This window comes from Neoarius graeffei, chromosome 23, assembly GCF_027579695.1.
Source record: "Neoarius graeffei isolate fNeoGra1 chromosome 23, fNeoGra1.pri, whole genome shotgun sequence".
Classification (NCBI taxonomy): Eukaryota; Metazoa; Chordata; class Actinopteri; order Siluriformes; family Ariidae; genus Neoarius; species Neoarius graeffei.
This window is the reverse complement of record NC_083591.1, coordinates 9,389,630-9,408,546: the sequence shown is the minus strand read 5'-3', so window position 1 is coordinate 9,408,546 and position 18,917 is coordinate 9,389,630. Positions and strand designations below refer to the sequence as shown.

The following is an 18,917-nucleotide window of genomic DNA, read 5'->3' as shown; positions in this document are numbered from 1 at the left end:
TAGGTGTATATGTGAGTACGAATGGTTGTCTGTGTCTATGTGTCAGCCCTGTGATGACCTGGCGACTTGTCCAGGGTGTACCCCGCCTTTCGCCCGTAGTCAGCTGGGATAGGCTCCAGCTTGCCTGCGACCCTGTAGAAGGATAAAGCAGCTAGAGATAATGACATGAGATTTTAATTTATGTGTAATGAGTCTATAATAGGGGCGGCACGGTGGTGTAGTGGTTAGCGCTGTCGGCTCACAGCAAGAAGGTCCAGGTTCGAGCCCCGTGGCCGGCGAGGGCCCTTCTGTGCGGAGTTTGCATGTTCTCCCCGTGTCCGCGTGGGTTTGCTCCGGTTTCCCCCACAGTCCAAAGACATGCAGGTTAGGTTAACTGGTGACTCTAAATTGACCATAGGTGTATATGTGAGTACGAATGGTTGTCTGTGTCTATGTGTCAGCCCTGTGATGACCTGGCGACTTGTCCAGGGTGTACCCCGCCTTTCTCCCGTAGTCAGCTGGGATAGGCTCCAGCTTGCCTGCGACCCTGTAGAACAGGATAAAGCGGCTAGAGATAATGAGATGAGAGTCTATAATATAATATATAACATTTTCACTTGCTTAAATCACTGATGGAAAATATTGAACTTTTTCACAATATTCTAATTTTTTGAGATGCACTAGTAGGCCTGCCCAGTGTCAGTGTGAGGTCCAGGGCAGAGTGTGTGTGTGTGTGTGTGTGTGTGTGTGTATAAGCTGCTGTTATTTTTGGAGTGTGAAATTCTCGATGCCCTTCCCCAAGCTGCAGTTTGTGCGCGCGCGGCCCGGAACACAGTGCTGCTGCATCATGGACTGACCTGGAGAAGCAGGAAACAGAACAAGAACACAGAATACTGATGCCGCAAGGTATGCGATTTGTTTTTGGTAGATTTGTCGTGACGTAAACCTCCGGTCCAGCGGCGTGATGGAGAATAGCGGCCGCGGAGGAGTCATCAGTAACTGTAAACATAACTGTAGCCGATATTATCATGGATCCAGTAAGTTTCCTCAATAAATAGTCATCTATGCAGGAGAAATTTTGTCCTTTTAGGGTTGTATTAGCTGCACTGGATTCCAGTCGCTCCGTTAGACGGGATAAACAGTCAAGGACGCATTATCCTAATGGGCTTCATGGGCAGCTGCCCAGGGCCTCGGCCACTAGGGGGCCTCGGAGATAGCGAGATCGGAAAATCTCATCTCATTATCTGTAGCCGCTTTATCCTGTTCTGCAGGGTCGCAGGCAAGCTGGAGCCTATCCCAGCTGACTACGGGCGAAAGGCGGGGTACACCCTGGACAAGTCGCCAGGTCATCACAGGGCTGACACATAGACACAGACAGGGGCGTATCAAGCTTTCCAAAAGTGGGGGTGTTCTGGAATGGGGAAGCCATATCATTAGAAATCGGTTTATGGCTTGCCTATATACACGCCCGGCGTGTACACTGTGATGTACTGTCAATGACCGATATGGAACTTTTTCATACCCATGGTCCATGGATGCAAATGAAAGGGAGGACAGCAGAAAGCCTATAAATCCAGTTGACTCCAGCCAAGTTCTGCATTTCATGCAGAGATCTATCATGTTGGGTTTTGGTGTTGTTACTGCCAGGGCTATGTAATTATTCAGTAAGTGAAGGCAAAAAGTATTGAGTGATAATTCTAGGTAACAGGATACTGTTCTATAACAGAGATGTCAGTATTGCTGCCTACACTGGTATAAACAAAACCAAAAACTTCACATAGCCTAAGAAGTCATACACAGTGTATAGATCATACACCATCATGCATAACAGTTCGACTGGGATCGCTTTGTGTGAGCAGGAGGCATGGCTAATCAGTTCATACTGGAGAAGCACAGCATCCTGGAAGGACCTCTTTAGTATAGCATTCAAATAAGACGGGGCAGTTCCTGCTTTTAATCTCATCTCATCTCATTATCTCTAGCCGCTTTATCCTGTTCTACAGGGTCGCAGGCAAGCTGGAGCCTATCCCAGCTGACTACGGGCGAAAGGCGGGGTACACCCTGGACAAGTCGCCAGGTCATCACAGGGCTGACACATAGACACAGACAACCATTCACACTCACATTCACACCTACGGTCAATTTAGAGTCACCAGTTAACCTAACCTGCATGTCTTTGGACTGTGGGGGAAACCGGAGCACCCGGAGGAAACCCACGCGGACACGGGGAGAACATGCAAACTCCGCACAGAAAGGCCCTCGCCGGCCCCGGGGCTCGAACCCAGGATCTTCTTGCTGTGAGGTGACAGCGCTAACCACTACACCACCGTGCCGCCCCTCCTGCTTTTAATGTCTTTAATTATTCAAACTCGTGTACAAAACTTGTTTGCATCATGCATTACATCAGGTTTAATGCATAAAATTTGAAAATGATGCAATAGCCTACACATACAACAAACACTTAATGGCCAAATAACATTACTGTACAACAATTATTGAACATTCATTCGATTTGAAATGCCTTTAAATCTCAATTGAAAAACTGTTCTAAAAAGTGATAAGCAGTTATAATGCATGAAAAGTAGACTTGGTACACACTCGTAATAAAAAACTTGCCTCAACTGACTTTACAACTAGTAACTACTATTAACACAATCTTTTAGGGCATGGCACCTGGGACAACTGTTTGAACGACGGCATCGCAAGCGCTTTGAGAAGGGTCTGTCTGCAGAGCCGCAGAGCCAGGCACAGTAAGCACCGCATGCAACGTCAAACCTGGAACGGTGAATCAGGAGCGGTAAAACTGGTGTTGGCTCTGCAGCCAGATACTGTATTATTGAGCGCTTTTGGCACGCTACGCAAACTGGCTATTATATTCACGCAACTGCTGATTGGTCGGGTGAGAAAAACTGTTTTGAGTCCGTTGCGTGGCTGTTTTTTGTCTAACGTTATGGCAATAGTTTACTTCCTTGTAAATTAGGGGGGGATGAAACGTACGCATCCCCCGCGGGTGATACGCCCCTGGACACAGACAACCATTCACACTCACATCTACGGTCAATTTAGGCCAAGTTTACATTAGACCGTATCTGTCTTGTTTTCTACGCGGATGCACTGTCCGTTTACATTAAAACGCTGGGAAACGGGAATCCGCCAGGGTCCATGTACTCAATCCAAATCGTGTCTGGTCCGGTGCTGTGTAAACATTGAGAATACGCGGATACGCTGTGCTGAGCTCTAGCTGGCGTCGTCATTGGACAACGTCACTGTGACATCCACCTTCCTGATTCACTGGCGTTGGTCATGTGACGCGACTGCTGAAAAACGGCGCGGACTTCCGCCTTGTATCACCTTTCATTAAAGAGTATAAAAGTATGAAAATACTGATGCAAATACTGCCCATTGTGTAGTTATGATTGTCTTTAGGCTTGCCATCCTTCCACTTGCAAGTGGTAAGTGACGCGCATGCCCGACATGCACTGAGATCACACAGTGGCTCAGTCCCAAATCACTGCTCGTGCGCTATACTCGCGCGCTCTGTGAGCTGCGCAGGGCCGGAGTGCGCACCCTCCAGAGGGCACTTGCTGTCCAGGGTGGAGTGATTTGGAGCGCAGGATGCCTGCGGAGCCAAGCAAATCTGTGTATTGGCGTTGCTATGTGCACGCGAATCGTGTATTGGCGTTGCTGTGTGCACACTAATCATTTTAAAAACGTTAATCTGATGATCCGCTGATACGGTCTAATGTAAACCCCACCTTAGAGTCACCAGTTAACCTAACCTGCATGTCTTTGGACTGTGGGGGAAACCGGAGCACCCGGAGGAAACCCATGCGGACACAGGGAGAACATGCAAACTCCGCACAGAAAGGCCCTCGTCGGCCACGGGTCTCGAACCCGGACCTTCTTGCTGTGAGGCGACAGCGCTAACCACTACACCACCGTGCCGCCGGATCGGAAAATATGAAACTATATTTTCAGAAGTTTTGATCATATTGATAACATTTTTGATGCATTTCGCCACCCGTAAGGAAGCCCACCTTGTCCCGTCGCATAAATCACCCGTCATTGTCAATATGATCACTGTCCACCATGTCTTCACATGTTACGCCAGGTCGAGTTCAATGATTTAATTAATGACTTCGCTTTCCAGAAAAGTAGGAAAGTGCCCTTGTAAGTTGACCCATGGCTGTCAAACTGAATGCGCAAAGCTGTGTGCCACTGCTGTTTGGGACATTACGTGTGTGAAAGGATGAAATGTTTCACATAGCCTAACATTTTGAGATTTGTTTCTGAGAAGCAAGATATTTTTCTTTCTTTGTTCTCACTCTTTGTTTTCACAAGTTAAAAGTCGCCTGGATTCCAAAATGAAAACGAACGGTTATATACCAAATGAATGTTCTTGTTCTGAATACTAAAGGAACTGTTGTAGGCCTAGGTTATGTTCTTGACATGTTGTTCATTGACTCACTCATTCAAAGGCTTCTTGAGGCTAAAGTTTAGTTAACCAGACTTGTTAACCGTGATGTCTGATGGATTTTTTCACCATGCAATTGCCTATTTCACCATTGCTTTTTCTTGATTGAACAGGTGTTGATGGATATAAAGTTTTATCGTTCAATAGTATTTCTAATTGTGCCACTGTCATTATTTAAGTTTCTGTGTCTAGTTAGACAGGCACGTCTGAGGGGGTGAATTTGCTGAGCGCAGTTGACAACAGGCGGGGGTGGGGCCTTGGGGGTGTGTCTGCCCAGGGCCTCGGCAAGGGTTAACGTGGCCCTGTAAACAGTATGTCAGAACTGTGACAGCTGAGAATGTCCTGGCTCATACAGTAAGTAGCACAGTCTGTAGCTTGATCTACCACTTAGGTTTAGCTATAATGGGTTACAAAAGCTACCTATAGTCAATTTACAGTCTTCTAGGGAATCGAACCAGCAACCTTTTGGTTCCAAAGCTGATTCTCTAACCATTAGACCATCTCTAGTGAACAAACCAGGGTGGCACGGTGGTGGAATGGTTAGCACTGTCGCTTCACAGCAAGAAGGTTCGAGCCCAGCAGCCACCCTTTCTGTGTGGAGTTTGCATGTTCTCCATGGGATTCCCCCACAGTCCAAAGACATGCAGGTTAGGCTAATTGGTGGCTCCAAGTTGACCGTAGGTGTCAATGTGAGTGATTGTTTGTTTCTGTGTCAGCCCTGCGATAACCTGGCAACTTGTCCAGGGTGTACCCCGCCTCTTGCCTCTCGTAGAACAGGATAAGCGGCTACAGATAATGGATGGGTTACAAAAGCTACCTATAGTCAATCTACATTCATTACATGCGCTTATCCAGTGTGATATACAGCATATCCGGAGCAGTTGGGCACCATTAGGTGCCTTGCTGAAGGGAACTTCAGTTATTCCTGCTGGTCTAGGGAATCAAACCAGCAACCTTTTGGTTCCAAAACTGATTCTCTAACCATTAGACCATGATCTCTAGTAAGCTAGAAGGGTGGTGGAGTGGTTAGCACTGTCGCCTCACAGCAAGAAGGTTTGAGCCCAGCAGCTGGCGAGGGCCTTTCTGTGTGGAGTTTGCATGTTCTCCGTGGGTTTCCCCCACAGTCCAAAGACATGCAGGTTAGGCTAATTGGTGGCCAGGGGCGTGTTTAGCCTATTTTTGGGGGTGCTCAAGCACCCCCAAAAACGAGCTCAGCACCCCCTAGCTCAGCACCCTCAAAAACACTGCTTTTGGACGTAATTTTCAGAAATAAGTGCCCTTGCGCACTGCGCAATGAATGTGTGCGCGGGCGTGTGTGTGTTCTTGAATTCACCTGTTACGTGATAGTTCTATGAGCAGTAAAATACCTCTCCTCCTTGCGTCCCCTCTGATTGGGTTGCCTGTCCGCGCGAGTGCTTGCTACGACATGGTGTTTTTTTTAACTGGATTCCACGCCGATGAGGAACTCAAAGTAGCACCTGAGTATTACTGGCATAGCGAGATGTGAAGGTACGGACTGGAGTTACAATTGTTAACACAATAATATGCATAATGCAATATTGATGTTCCCTGGTCTATGAACAGAATGATAAAAACGACATTTATCATCGATCATCAAAAGTATCTCGATATAATATCGAGATAGTTTTGTGCAGAGCTGTACAAGTGCTACGGTGCTAGACCACCGTGTGTTAGTCAATTTTATTGAATGTAACATAGCGTTTATGTTTGCTTATCATTCACAAATCCAAACCCTGGTCATTGTCTGGGGGGACAGTGAGTGTGGTTTGGATATAGCCTACATTTTCAAAAGAACACTACCAAAATATAACAAATATAACAAAAAATATAAACTAATGTAAACTAATGTAAAATCATAATAATACACACTATTATTACACAATACACAATAACACATTAATTAACAATTACCACTGTTTAAAATGAATAGCTCCAACATTACAAATGCAGTAGTAGGTCTTGTTTAGTTAAAAATATAACGTAAATATTTGTGTCAGTGGTTGTGTGTAGATATCATAGTTTATTGGGTCAGCTTCTGTTAAAACATTGCATAAGTCTAGTCTTGTCTAGTCTAGTCTTCTTGTCTAGTTAAGTCTAGTCTAAATGCGGAATAAACGTGGAAACACTGTCGTTCAAGCCAGGTGCCTCTGTCAGCTCTGGGGGCTAAGCACCCCCAAAGATCAGATGCTAGAATCGCCCCTGTTGGTGGCTCCAAGTTGACCGTAGGTGTCAATGTGAGTGGTTGTTTGTTTCTGTGTCAGCCCTGCGATAACCTGGCAACTTGTCCTGGGTGTACCCGGCCTCTTGCCCATAGTCAGCTGGGACCCTGTAGAACAGGATAAGCGGCTACAGATAATGGATGGGTTACAAAAGCTACCTGTAGTCAATCTACATTCATTACATGCTCTTATCCAGAGTGATATACAAAATATCCAGAGCAGTTGGGGGTTAGGTGCCTTGCTCAAGGGCATTTCAGCTATTCCTGCTGGTCTAGGGAATCAAACCAGCAACCTTTTGGTTCCAAAGCTGATTTTCTAACCATTAGAACATGATCTCTAGTGAACAAACCAGGGTGGCACAGTGCTGTAGTGGCTAGCACTGTTGCCTCACAGCAAGAAGGTTCGAGCCCAACAGCCAGCAAGGGCCTTCCTGTGTGGGGTTTGCATGTTCTCTCTGTGTCTACGTGGGTTTCCCCCACAGTCCAAAGACATGCAGGTTAGGCTAATTGGTGGCTCTAAGTTGACCGTAGGTGTCAATGTGAATGGTTGGTTGTCTCTGTGTCAGCCCTGCGATAACCTGGCAATTTGTCAAGGGTGTACCCCGCCTCTCGCCCATAGTCAGCTGGGACCCTGTAGAACAGGATAAGTGGCTACAGATAATGGATGGATGGATGAACAAACCAGAGGTGATGGTAGCAATGAAAAGATCATGAGGAAGAAACCTTGGAAGAAACCAGACACAAAAGGAACCCCATCTTCTTCTGGATGGCACTGAATAGCGTAATTATAAATCATTACTCGTCTACATCTCCATAGTCCATTTAGTCAAACTGTTGAAAGGATGTTCAGTATGAGTATATTGTGAATGAGTCCTCGGATGAGCACAGGACGGCCTTTATGATTACAGCAGCAGTTTGTAGTGTACGCTTTTGGACCAGGCTGTTGAAAGACATTCAATTCAGTTATACTGCCGAGACATTTGGTTATTGTTAATCACAAGCTGGCCAAACTGGTACACCATCTGAGGAATTATTAACATTTTCGTTATTTCTAAAGTAACACTGAAATGTTGGCTGTATATTGCTGTTGTCTGCTCTGATTAAGGTTGCAACTAAGGTTCCTCGGATAACCTGGATAATTTGTGAAACCATCATCATGACCAAAGATGACGAGATCCCCGACTGGGTGGGAGCTCAGGAGTTTTATGAGAAATATGATCCCAAGGAGATCCTCGGAAGGTAGCAGTGTTGTGCACTTTTGTAGATTAAACACAACTGTAGATTTTTATTGTGATATATTTGTATATTATCTGTAAATATAAGATGACAATGCCTGGCACATTAGATATTTCCTATCTCATGTCTTACTGCCATGAGGGCTTATTTATATAATTCAAGTGTAATTTCACTTGTGAATGTATAACAAGACAGTACAGTTGCTGATTAGTGCCATATGATTGGCCAGTGCCAAATCATATATGAGTACTCTCATACAGTGCCTTGCAAAAGTATTCATCCCCCTTGGTGTTTGTCCTGTTTTGTTGCATTACAAGCTGGAATTAAAATGGATTTTTGGAGGGTTAGCGCCATTTGATTTACACAACATGCCTACCACTTTAAAGGTGCACATTGTTTTTTTTCATTGTGACACAAACAATAATTAAGATGAAAAAACAGAAATCTGGAGTGTGCATAATTATTAACACCCCCCCAAGTCAATATTTTATAGAGCCACCTTTTGCTGCAATTACAGCTGCAAGTCTCTTGGGGTATGTCTCTATTAGCTTAGCACATCTAGGCACTGGGATTTTTGCCCATTCCTCAAGGCAAAACTGCTCCAACTCCTTCAAGTTAGATGGGTTGCATTGGTGTACAGCAGAGGTGGACAAAGTACCCAACTTCATTACTTAAGTCAAAGTCCAGATCCCACTGGTCAAATGTTGCTGCGATACAAGTGAAAGTTGTCCAGTCAAATTTTTACTTAAGTTAAAGTACTGAAATACTTGCTTTTAAAAATACTTAAGTATTAAAAGTACATTTTCTGTCAATGCATCATTGTATTATTGCCACAACGCTTACAAAACCTATTGCCTCTGAAGCAACCGACTGGATTTACAAAATGAACACATGCTGTGCCATCATGGTGGTTTAACGTTAAACTAGCTAGTCAGTGAAACTCCACCTGACATGCTAGCAAACGCTTTTCAAACTCAAAATCGTATTGGGTAGCTTTACAAGAAAAGAAAGATTTCTACATTGTTTATTTGGCAAGATTATGCTAAAACATTTCTGAAAGCACTTCAGATAAGTTAACGTTATTCATGTTACTGTAACTCTGTTTTTACACGCTAACTAACAGTGTCCAAGTTAACTAGCTATGTGTTAACGTTAGCCGTGATCAAGCCGATGGAAACTTGGCGGGCAAATCCATAAAAACTCATTTGATTAATCAGACTGCATAGCTATTGCAACGTTATCGTTAGCTCTAAAAGCACAGACAACTTCATTGCAAGCTTTCTCTTGAAATAAAATGTTTACATACCTCAATATGCTTCAGCAGGTCAGACGGCAAGTTTTTGTCGGCCGTGATGTGGTTCATTTTTGGTAAACAAAGCGAACATTTAAAACAAAATGAATCTTTAATCCTTTCAGAAAACTGAAACATGGGTTCTAGGTATGGCCATGAGTGTGTGCATTCCCCAGAAGAACCGCCTCCTTCCATTCTGCCATCAACTGATTGATTGTGTTCAAATAACGCTGCTGAGAAATCACTGAACTTGATTTCATACAGTCTATGGACGTGACGTGACCCTAGTGATTACTGATAGGCTGTCTCAGTGTCACCTGCGAAAAAAAACAATCACATTTTAGAAAAGAAAAGAAAAAACATCCACTTTCAAAGCTGCTTCAGAGTAATGAGTAACGAGGACCTTGATAGAAATGTGGTGGAGTAAAAAGTACGATATTTGTCTTTCAAATGTAGTGAAGTTAAAGTCATAAGTTTCCAAAAAAAAAAAAAATACTCAAGTAAAGTACAGATACTCAAAAAGTGTATTTAAGTACAGTACTCAAGTAAATGTACTTTGTTACTGTCCACCTCTGGTGTACAGCAATCTTCAAGTTATGCCACAGATTCTCAATTGGACTGAGGTCTGGGCTTTGATTAGGCCATTCTAAGACATTTAAATCTTTCCTTTTAAACCACTCCAGTGTAGACTCAGCAGTATGTTTAGGGTCATTGTCCTGCTAGACCACGAATCTTTGTCCCAGTCTCAAACCTCTGGCTGACTCAAACAGGTTTTCCTCCAGAATTGCCCTGTATTTAGTGCCATCCATCTTTCCTTCAGTCCTGACCAGCTTTCCTGTCCCTGCAGATGAAAAACATCCCCACAGCATGATGCTGCCCAGAGGCGATTCTAGGGTCTGGTGGGGCCCCAAGCAGAAATCCCCCCCCACCATCCCACCCCACACAACAGAAATTCACTAGGACAAACTCTTTATTTTAATAAAACATCAACAAATTCTAAGCAATATAGTTTTTTTATTTCACAAGTTACAAATTGTGAAGTTACGAACACATGCAGTTCAATAAATCAACAACAAATTGTGAACAGTAATGTTTTTTATTTCACACGCTACAAAAAGTGAAGTTACAAAAAGTTACAAATAGATGTCAGCATTTTCATAAATGTTTCATAAAAACAACAATTTGTGAGCAGCGTTTTCTATATTTCTTAAGTTACTGTAAGTTTCTGTTCATTTTAACAGACAGTGCAAGGTAATTGCCATGTAGTACAGTCATTAAAATCAACAAAAGAAAAGTATGGCCATGCTAACGTGAGTGAAACTAGACTAGCACCATTATATAGCACTACATCATTCATTATTATTTCGACTGACTTACCACTGTCTTGCTTTCTTCTCTCCTCTTCCTCTTTTTTCTTTTTTCTTTTTACATTCCCATGTGGATAGCTCCTCTTCATTTTCTTCTTGACATCGTAATTAGAAGAATAGCTGGTTTATGTACGACAGGCACAATTTTCTATTTGCAGGTTAATACGCGCAATGACTTTTCAAAACGCAAGTGTCAAATCTCGACTCTCTTTCGCCACCTAGTGGATCAGGGGCCCCAAGCAGCTGCCTGCCTTGACTGGTGACGAAATGCGCCTCTGATGCTGCCACCACCATGCTTCATTGTAGGGATGGTGTTCTCAGGGTGTTGGGTTTGTGCCACACATGGCATTTCCCATGATGGCCAAAAAGTTCAATTTTTGTCTCATTTGACCAGAGAATCTTCTTCCATGTGTTTGGGGAGTCTGCCACATGCTGTTGGGTAAACAACAGAAAAAGTGTTTTTTTAAGCAATTACTTTTTTCTGGCCACTCTTCCATAAAGCCCCGCTCTGTGGAGTGTACGGCTTAAAGTGGTCCTGTGGACAGATATTCCCATCTCCACTGTGGATCTTTGCAGCTCCTTCAGTGTTATCTTTGGTGTCTTTGTTGCATCTCTGATTAATGCCCTCCTTGCCCGGTCTGTGAGTTTTGGTGGGTGGCCTTCTCTTGTCAGGTTTGTAGTGGTGCCATATTCTTTCCATTTTGCTATAATGGATTTAATGGTGCTCCCTGGGATATTCAAAGTTTGGGATATTTTTTATGACCCAACCCTGATCTATACTTCTCCACAACTTTGTCTCTGACCTGTTTGGAGGCTCCTTAGTTCTCATGTTGCTTGCTTAGTAGTGGAGCAGAGTCAGGGTCCTTCCAGAACAGGTTGATTTATATAGACATCATGTGACACTTTGATTGCACACAAGTAGATCTTAATCAACTAATTATGTGACTTATGAAGTGATTTGGTTGGACCAGCTCTTACTTAGGGGTTTCATATGAAAGGGGGTGAATACTTATGCACACTTCAGATTTCTGTTTTTTCTTTTTTTTTTAAATTTTTTTGGGGGGCTTTTTTCACCTTTATTATTGGATAGGACAGTGTAGAGACAGGAAATGAGTGGGAGAGAGAGACGGGGAGGGATCAAACCTGAGTCCCCGGATTTATGGTATGGCGCCTTATCCACCTGAGCCACGACGCCCCCACTGTTTTTTCATTTTAATTATTAGTTGTGCCACAATTTAAAACAAAACAAAACTATTTGCACCTTTAAAGTGGTAGGCATGTTGTGTAAATCAAATGGTGCTAAACCCCCCCCAATCCATTTTAGTTCCAGCTTGTAATGCAACAAAATAGGATAAGCAGCAAGGGGAATGAATACTTTTGCAAGGCACTGTACCTCCAGCAGGGGCATAACCAGACCTCTTACAGTGGTGTGGACAGGTTAGACCCAGTGACTTTATTGGGGTGGCAATCTAGGGTGAGGAAAAATACTAATCCACATCCATTAAAAACTTTTATTAACTGATGATGCCTTTTGCTTCAGTATTCAGTCTGCTTATTACTTTTTTTTTTATTCATTGCTGAATCAAAAATGCTAAATTTCATGCCTTTGGGCCAAGGAAATGTATGAAATTTAGTATTTTTAATTTAGCAATGAATAGACAGGGAGCATGTAAAAAAAAAAAGGTAAAAAATGCATATTTAAAAAATGATTTTCTTCATATTCAAGTTCACATTCTTGTACCTTATATTTTTGTAAAACTGTAAAAGTATACTAACTTTTTAGAAATTATTTTTACCAGTGAATATGTAAGTATTTGAGATGTTTGCCTGTTTTTATATACGTGCTCTAGGATTATATGCTGTAGGAAAGATGTTCTAAATTTTCTGAATTTCTAATTTCTTGTACAGGGGCGTTAGCAGTGTGGTCCGACGCTGTGTAAATAAACGTACAACTCAAGAATACGCAGTCAAAATCATTGACATAACACCATCAGATAAAATGACACCTCAAGAGATTCAAGAGATCAGAGGAGCCACAGTGAAAGAGATCGAGATCCTGAAGAAAGTGTGTGGGCAAGAGAACATAAGTAAGAATTTATTCTTTTCATAACAGATAGCAGACTACCAAATGCAAGACCAATCACGACATGCATTTTTTCATATACAGTTGAAAGCAAAGCTACATCTTTTGGACAAAATCAATGTTCTTTCATTATAACAAATAACAAAATAGGTCAGACGTTTTTAGACCGTTTTTAGCCTACCTGTCCACCACCAAGTCTTTTCCATCTTGTTAGTAATTTGCATGCCAGAAATACCCTTAAAATATTCTGCAAACATGAAGGAAGCTACTGAAGAAAAAATATTTCAAACATTTGACCTTGTTGTGACCTTGACCCTGGATCAAATCCATAATCGATTAGTACATCTCTTGATTACAATGATAGTTCAATATAAATCCAACAAACGTTCAACGACTTGTTTTTGAGATGTTGTGCTAAAGAGAGTCTTGACAAATGTGTGTACAGACTGACACATGGATGGATGGATTAAAAAAAAACAGCTACTTGACTTGACGTCCATAGACTGTATAAAATCAAGTTCGACGATTTCTCAGCAGCATTATTTAACACGATCAGTAGATGGCAGAATGGAAGGAGGCGGTTCTTCTGGGGAATGCATGCACCCATGACTATACCTAGAACCCATGTTTCAGTTTTCTGAAAGGATTAAAGATTCATTTCGTTTTAAATGTTTGCTTTGTTTGCTGAAAACGAACCACATCACGGCCTACAAAAACTCGCCGTCCAACCTGCGGAAGCATATTGAGGTATATAAATGTTTTATTCCAAGAGAAAGCTTGCAACGAAGTTGTCTGTGCTTTTAGAGCTAGCGATAACGTTGCAAACGTAGCTATGCAGTCTGGTTAGTCAAATGACTTTCTATGGATTTGCCCGCCAAGTTGCCGTAGCCTTGTCCACGGCTAAAGCTAACACATAGCTAGTTAACTTGGACACTGTTAGTTAGCATGTAAAAACGGAGTTACGCTAAGATGAATAATGTTAACTTATCTGAAGTCCTTTCAGAAATGTTTTAGCATAATCTTGCCAAATAAACAATGTAGAAATCTTTCTTTTCTAGTAGCATTAGCTACCCAATATGATTTTGAGTTTGAAAAGCGTTTGCTAGCATGTCAGGTGGAGTTTCACTGACTAGCTAGCTTAACGTTAAACCACCATGATGGCACAGTATGCGTTCATTTTGTGAATTCACATTTCTGTCTTTGGTAACGGCATTAGGTTTTGTAAGTGTTGTGGCAATAATACAACGATGCGTTGACAGAAAATGTACTTTTAATACTTAAGTATTCTTAAAAGCAAGTACTTCAGTACTTTTAACTTAAGTAAAAATTTAACTGGACAACGTTCACTTGTATCGGAGTAACATTTGACCAGTGGGATCTGGACTTTGACTTAAGTAATGAAGTTGGGTACTTTGTCCACCTCTGTCTATAAATATGTACTTTAGTATACTGTTTAATATCATAAATCTGTGTATAAACTGTACAATACTTTGTCTTTATAGTTCAGCTGAAGGATTGCTATGAGACAAAAACCTTTTTCTTCTTGGTCTTTGACTTGTGAGTACATTACAGCTGCCACAATACTTGCTAGACATTACTGACTCCAAAAACTTTAACTGTATTCGTTTATTTGCGCATAAAAATATATAATACAAAATAATAGTACCTGCAGAATTATTTTTTGGAGATTGAAAACAGAAAACAATAACTAACAAAGAAATGTGCTAACAAAGACTTGCAACCATGTGATCAAAACGTGCTACATCATGAGCGTCCACCATGATGGCGGATATACAAAGCAACTAGGATGGCAGCCGCTGAAAGCGTGTCTGTAAACAATGCTGAATTTTCTCAGTATTACCACGATTTGAACGCTCGAGCGAAGATTCAATACAAAGAGAAGCTAGATATGTGTGGTTTTGACCCATATTATTGAAAAAAAGTAACTTTTCTGAAGATAAGACGCTTCTACTGACCATCAAGTACCCAGATATCGCGTTCTACTGTATCTGGGTTGGCTGTCGAAGAATCAAGTCCGACCTTGGACGAAACATAGCCCGTGTTCTGAGTGGGTGCCCAGTCTGGATTATTTCTATCATATAATTTTGCTGGCGCGCCTAGAAGCGAAATGGTAATACACTTGTTAAAATTATAACAATGACCAAGTGAACCACGACAAGAGAACGCTCATTTTATAGCAAAATTCTAGCAACACAAAATAAAATTCTTCCATGATATTATCGAGAAAGCTTTTGAATCTCACCTAAGATAAAATGATTACTGCAAACACGAACTGTTTTGGATTTATCCTCTGTTAGATCAGCCCTGCCGATGTTGTTCAGCCGTGCTTGTCTCCTCTCCGTACTAAGCCTCAGAGTTTCCTCACCCTCTTTCCGAATCACGGACAGAATTCTGAAAAAATCAGAACGTGCTACGGTCACGAATACTGTTGTGACCACAAAGATATGGCATAGTTAAAAGAACACTTAAAGCAGTGGAAAAACAAAGAGAGTTGTGTACGCACGACTGTGTTTTGTATGGAGTGTTGCTTGACCCCGCATTTGTATCTCCACCAACATGGCTGACATCCAGGTTTCTATTTTGTTTTGACGTCACTTGCAAGTCAACGATAAAACCCATAATGGTTTGTTGGGTGGCCCTCCTATAGTGAGACATCTAGCATAACATAAAAGTACAGACAAATACATAAAAAAGCTAAATAAAAACATAAAAAACTAAAGTGTAACAAGAAAGGTGACAATGCACCGATGCACAGGATATGATGGTGAGAACAGTTATGATATATTACTTAATTGAACCAGCATGGTTAATTTCTTAAATTATTTTATACTGGTGGAATTTCTAATATAAGTTGGGAATTGGTTCCAACAGGAAGGACCTCTGAATCTAATTGAGAATTTAGAAAAAAATTGTCCTAGGAACGGTTCGTTTACATAAAATATTCCTATGCACTCTAGAAGTTCATGAAAATGTGATACTTCTTCTTACTTTCTGACTAACAGGATGAAGAAAGGAGAGCTGTTCGATTATCTCACTGAGAAAGTTACACTGAGTGAGAAAGAGACAAGGTTGGCCATGTTTATTAGTTCAGATTCATCTGCATGACAAATGGCATAGTGTGATGGTTTCCCTTATCAAAAAGAAGTATACTTCAAGTTCATTTTATTAAGTACAGTGGCATGCAAAAGTTTGGGCACCCTTACTGAAAATATCTGTTACTGTGAATAGTTAAGTGAGCAGAAGATGAACTGATTGCCAAAAGGCATAAAGGTAAAGACGAGACATTTCTTTTCAGCGTTTTCTGCAAGATTTGTGTATTATTTTTGTTTTGTACAATTGGAGAGTGAAAAAAGCAAAGGAACGCCATGCGAAAGTTTGGGCACCCCAATACATTTGAGTTCTCAGGTAACTTTTACAGAGGTTCCAGACCTTAATTAGCTTATTGAGCTGTGGCTTGTTCAAATTCTTCGTTAGGAAAGGTCAGATGATGCAGAATTCAAAGCTGTATAAATTCTCTGACTCCTCAAACTTGTCCCTAAAATCAACAGCCATGGGCTCTTCTAAGCAACTCCCTCGCATTCTGAATAATAAAATAATTGATGCTCTCAAAGCAGGAGAAGGCTACAAGAACATAGCAAAGTGTTTTCAGGTAGCTGTTTCCTCAGATCGTAATGTAATTAACAAATGGCAGTTAACAGAAACAGTGGAGATCAAGGTGAGGTCTGGAAGATGAAGAAAACTTTCTGAAAGAACTGCTCGTTGGATTGCTAGAAAGGCAAATAAAAACCCCTGTTTGACTGCAAAAGACCTTCAGAAAGATTTAGCAGACCCTGGAGTGGTGGTGCACTGTTCTACTATGCAGCGACACCTGAACAAATATGACCTTCATGGAAGAGTCATCAGAAGAAAACCGTTCCTGCGTCCTAGCCACAAAATTCAGCATCTGAAGTTTGCAAATGAACATCTAAATAAGCCTGATGCATTTTGGAAACAAGTCCTGTGGACTGATGAAATCAAAATAGAACTTTTTGGCCACAGTGTGCAAAGGTATGTTTGGAGAAAAAAGGGTGCCAAATTCCAGGAAAAGAACACCTCTCCAACTCTGAAGCATGGGTGTGGATCGATCATGCTTTGGGGTTGTGTTGCAGCCAGTGGCACAGGGCGCATTTCATTGGTCAAGGGAAGCATGGATTCGAATAAATACCAGCAAATTCTGGAAGCAAACATCAGACCATCTGTAAAAAAAAGTTGAAATTAAAAAGAGGACGGGTCCTACAATAAGACGATGATCCAAAACACACTTCAAAACCTACAATAGAATACCTCAAGAGGCACAAGCTGAAGGTTTTGCCCTGGCCCTCACGGTCCCCTGACCTAAACATCATTGAAAATCTGTGGATAGATCTCAAAAGAGCAGTGCATGCGAGACAGCCCAAGAAACTTGTAGAACTGGAAGCCTTTTGCAAGGACGAATGTGTGAAAATCCCCCAGGTAAGAACTGAAAGATTATTAGCCGGCTACAAAGTGTTTACAAGCTGTGATACTTGCCAAAGGGGGTGTTACTAGGTACTAACCATGCAGGGTGCCCAAACTTTTGCTTCAGGCCCTTTTCCTTTTTTGTCATTTTGAAAATGTAAAAGATGAAAATAAAAAAATGTTTTTGCTTTAAATATAAAGGGAATGAGCCATCTTTAACTTTATGCCTTTTGGCGATCATTTAATCTTCAACTTGCTCAACTGTTCACAGTAACAGCAATTTTGACCAGGGGTGCCCAAACTTTTGCATACCACTGTATACTTAAGAAAAGTTAAAGTAGATTTCCTTAAGTATACTTTTGTTTACCAAGTATACTGATATCAATGTACTTACAGTATACTTGTAAACTAATCTAATACTTCTTGGGACTAAATTGGCCCACTTTTAGTTTATAAAAAGTAAACTTTAAGTCTCAGAGAAGTAAACTGAGTATACAACTAGTATTTTTTATTTTGTACTGCAAGTATATCACAAGTAAACTTGTATACTAATAGTTTACTAGTTCGATACTTGTAGTCCACTCTTTAGTTTAAAAAAGCATACTTCATAGTGTACTGGAAATATACTATGAGTTTACTTGTTTTATACTTCTAGTCCACTTTTTAATTTACTAAAATATACTTTGTAGTATACTGGAAATATAGTATTGGTTTAGTCGTTACACACTTCTAGTCCACTTTTTAGTTTATAAAAGTATACTTTATAGCATATTGGAAATATACTATTAGTTACTGGTTATATACATCTAGTCCACTTTTTAGTTTTGAAGTATACTGCAATCTAGGTATACTATTAGTTTTCTCGCCCTAACCCTTACCTCATGCACACTACCAGTAGACAACTTTTGTACCTTAAGGTACAATGAAGTTATAAAGGTAAGAATTCACAAAATAACAACAGATACTCAGGATTAAGAACATATTCATTTTCTTTAAAAATCAAAATTTAAAGCAACATTGTATTAAATGCCAAAGTATAAAAACATGGCAATGACAACTGAAATTGACATCCAAGCTCTAAAGAAAAAGAAATTAATTAAAAAAAATAATTATCCTACTCAGGAGAAATAAAAAAAAAAAACGTATATGAAACCACAGACATACCTAAGCGTCAACAATGCTGAAGCACAACTACAAGGCGAGTCCACTTAAACATAAGGCACAATAATTTTTTTTCACAGTCTGGTTTCCATCAAATCCTGCGCTCTGATTGGCTGGCGAGCGGGTCCGTATCTTACGATACGGACCCCAGTTACGGACCCCGGATATGGACCTCCGACGACTCGCTTGTTCACAACAACAACAAACATAGTAGCAATTTTTGTCAACATTTATTTTCGCATTTCTCAGGAGAATAGCATTAATTTTACAGCATGGATAGCGATAATGACAGTGTTCACAGTGAAAGCGAGTTTTACTACCCTGAGGAAGATGAAATGAAAGAAAACATTTCAGAAGAAAGCTAAAAACCTGTAACTGTTGCTAACGCCGAGCAAAAACATGGCTGAATCCTGAATGACTCAATTTTGTATAAATAGGGGACTACATAGGCAGCAAAATGTAATTTTTTTCCTGCCATGGAAGTGCACTTGTATACTGAGGAGGAAGCCATTTGCATTACAGCCATGAATGAGGATTCAAAATGGCGGCTCGGCTCGGGTTTCCCTTTTGGGCGCTCTCGTTTTCTGTTA

The 18,917-nt window shown here is 41.2% G+C and overlaps 1 protein-coding gene across 1 annotated transcript in view; it reads left to right on the top strand.

Annotated features, from left to right (window-relative positions):
* Positions 1-787: 787 nt before the first annotated feature.
* Positions 788-18,917, top strand: part of phkg1a (phosphorylase kinase, gamma 1a (muscle)) — a 52,734-nt gene continuing 34,604 nt past the window's right edge. The window contains exons 1-5 of the mRNA XM_060905721.1: positions 788-885; positions 7,798-7,931; positions 12,495-12,673; positions 14,172-14,226; positions 15,693-15,758. Coding sequence (XP_060761704.1) covers positions 7,849-7,931; positions 12,495-12,673; positions 14,172-14,226; positions 15,693-15,758 — 383 coding nt within the window. The 5' untranslated portion in view covers positions 788-885; positions 7,798-7,848. The remainder of the gene's footprint in view (positions 886-7,797; positions 7,932-12,494; positions 12,674-14,171; positions 14,227-15,692; positions 15,759-18,917) is intronic.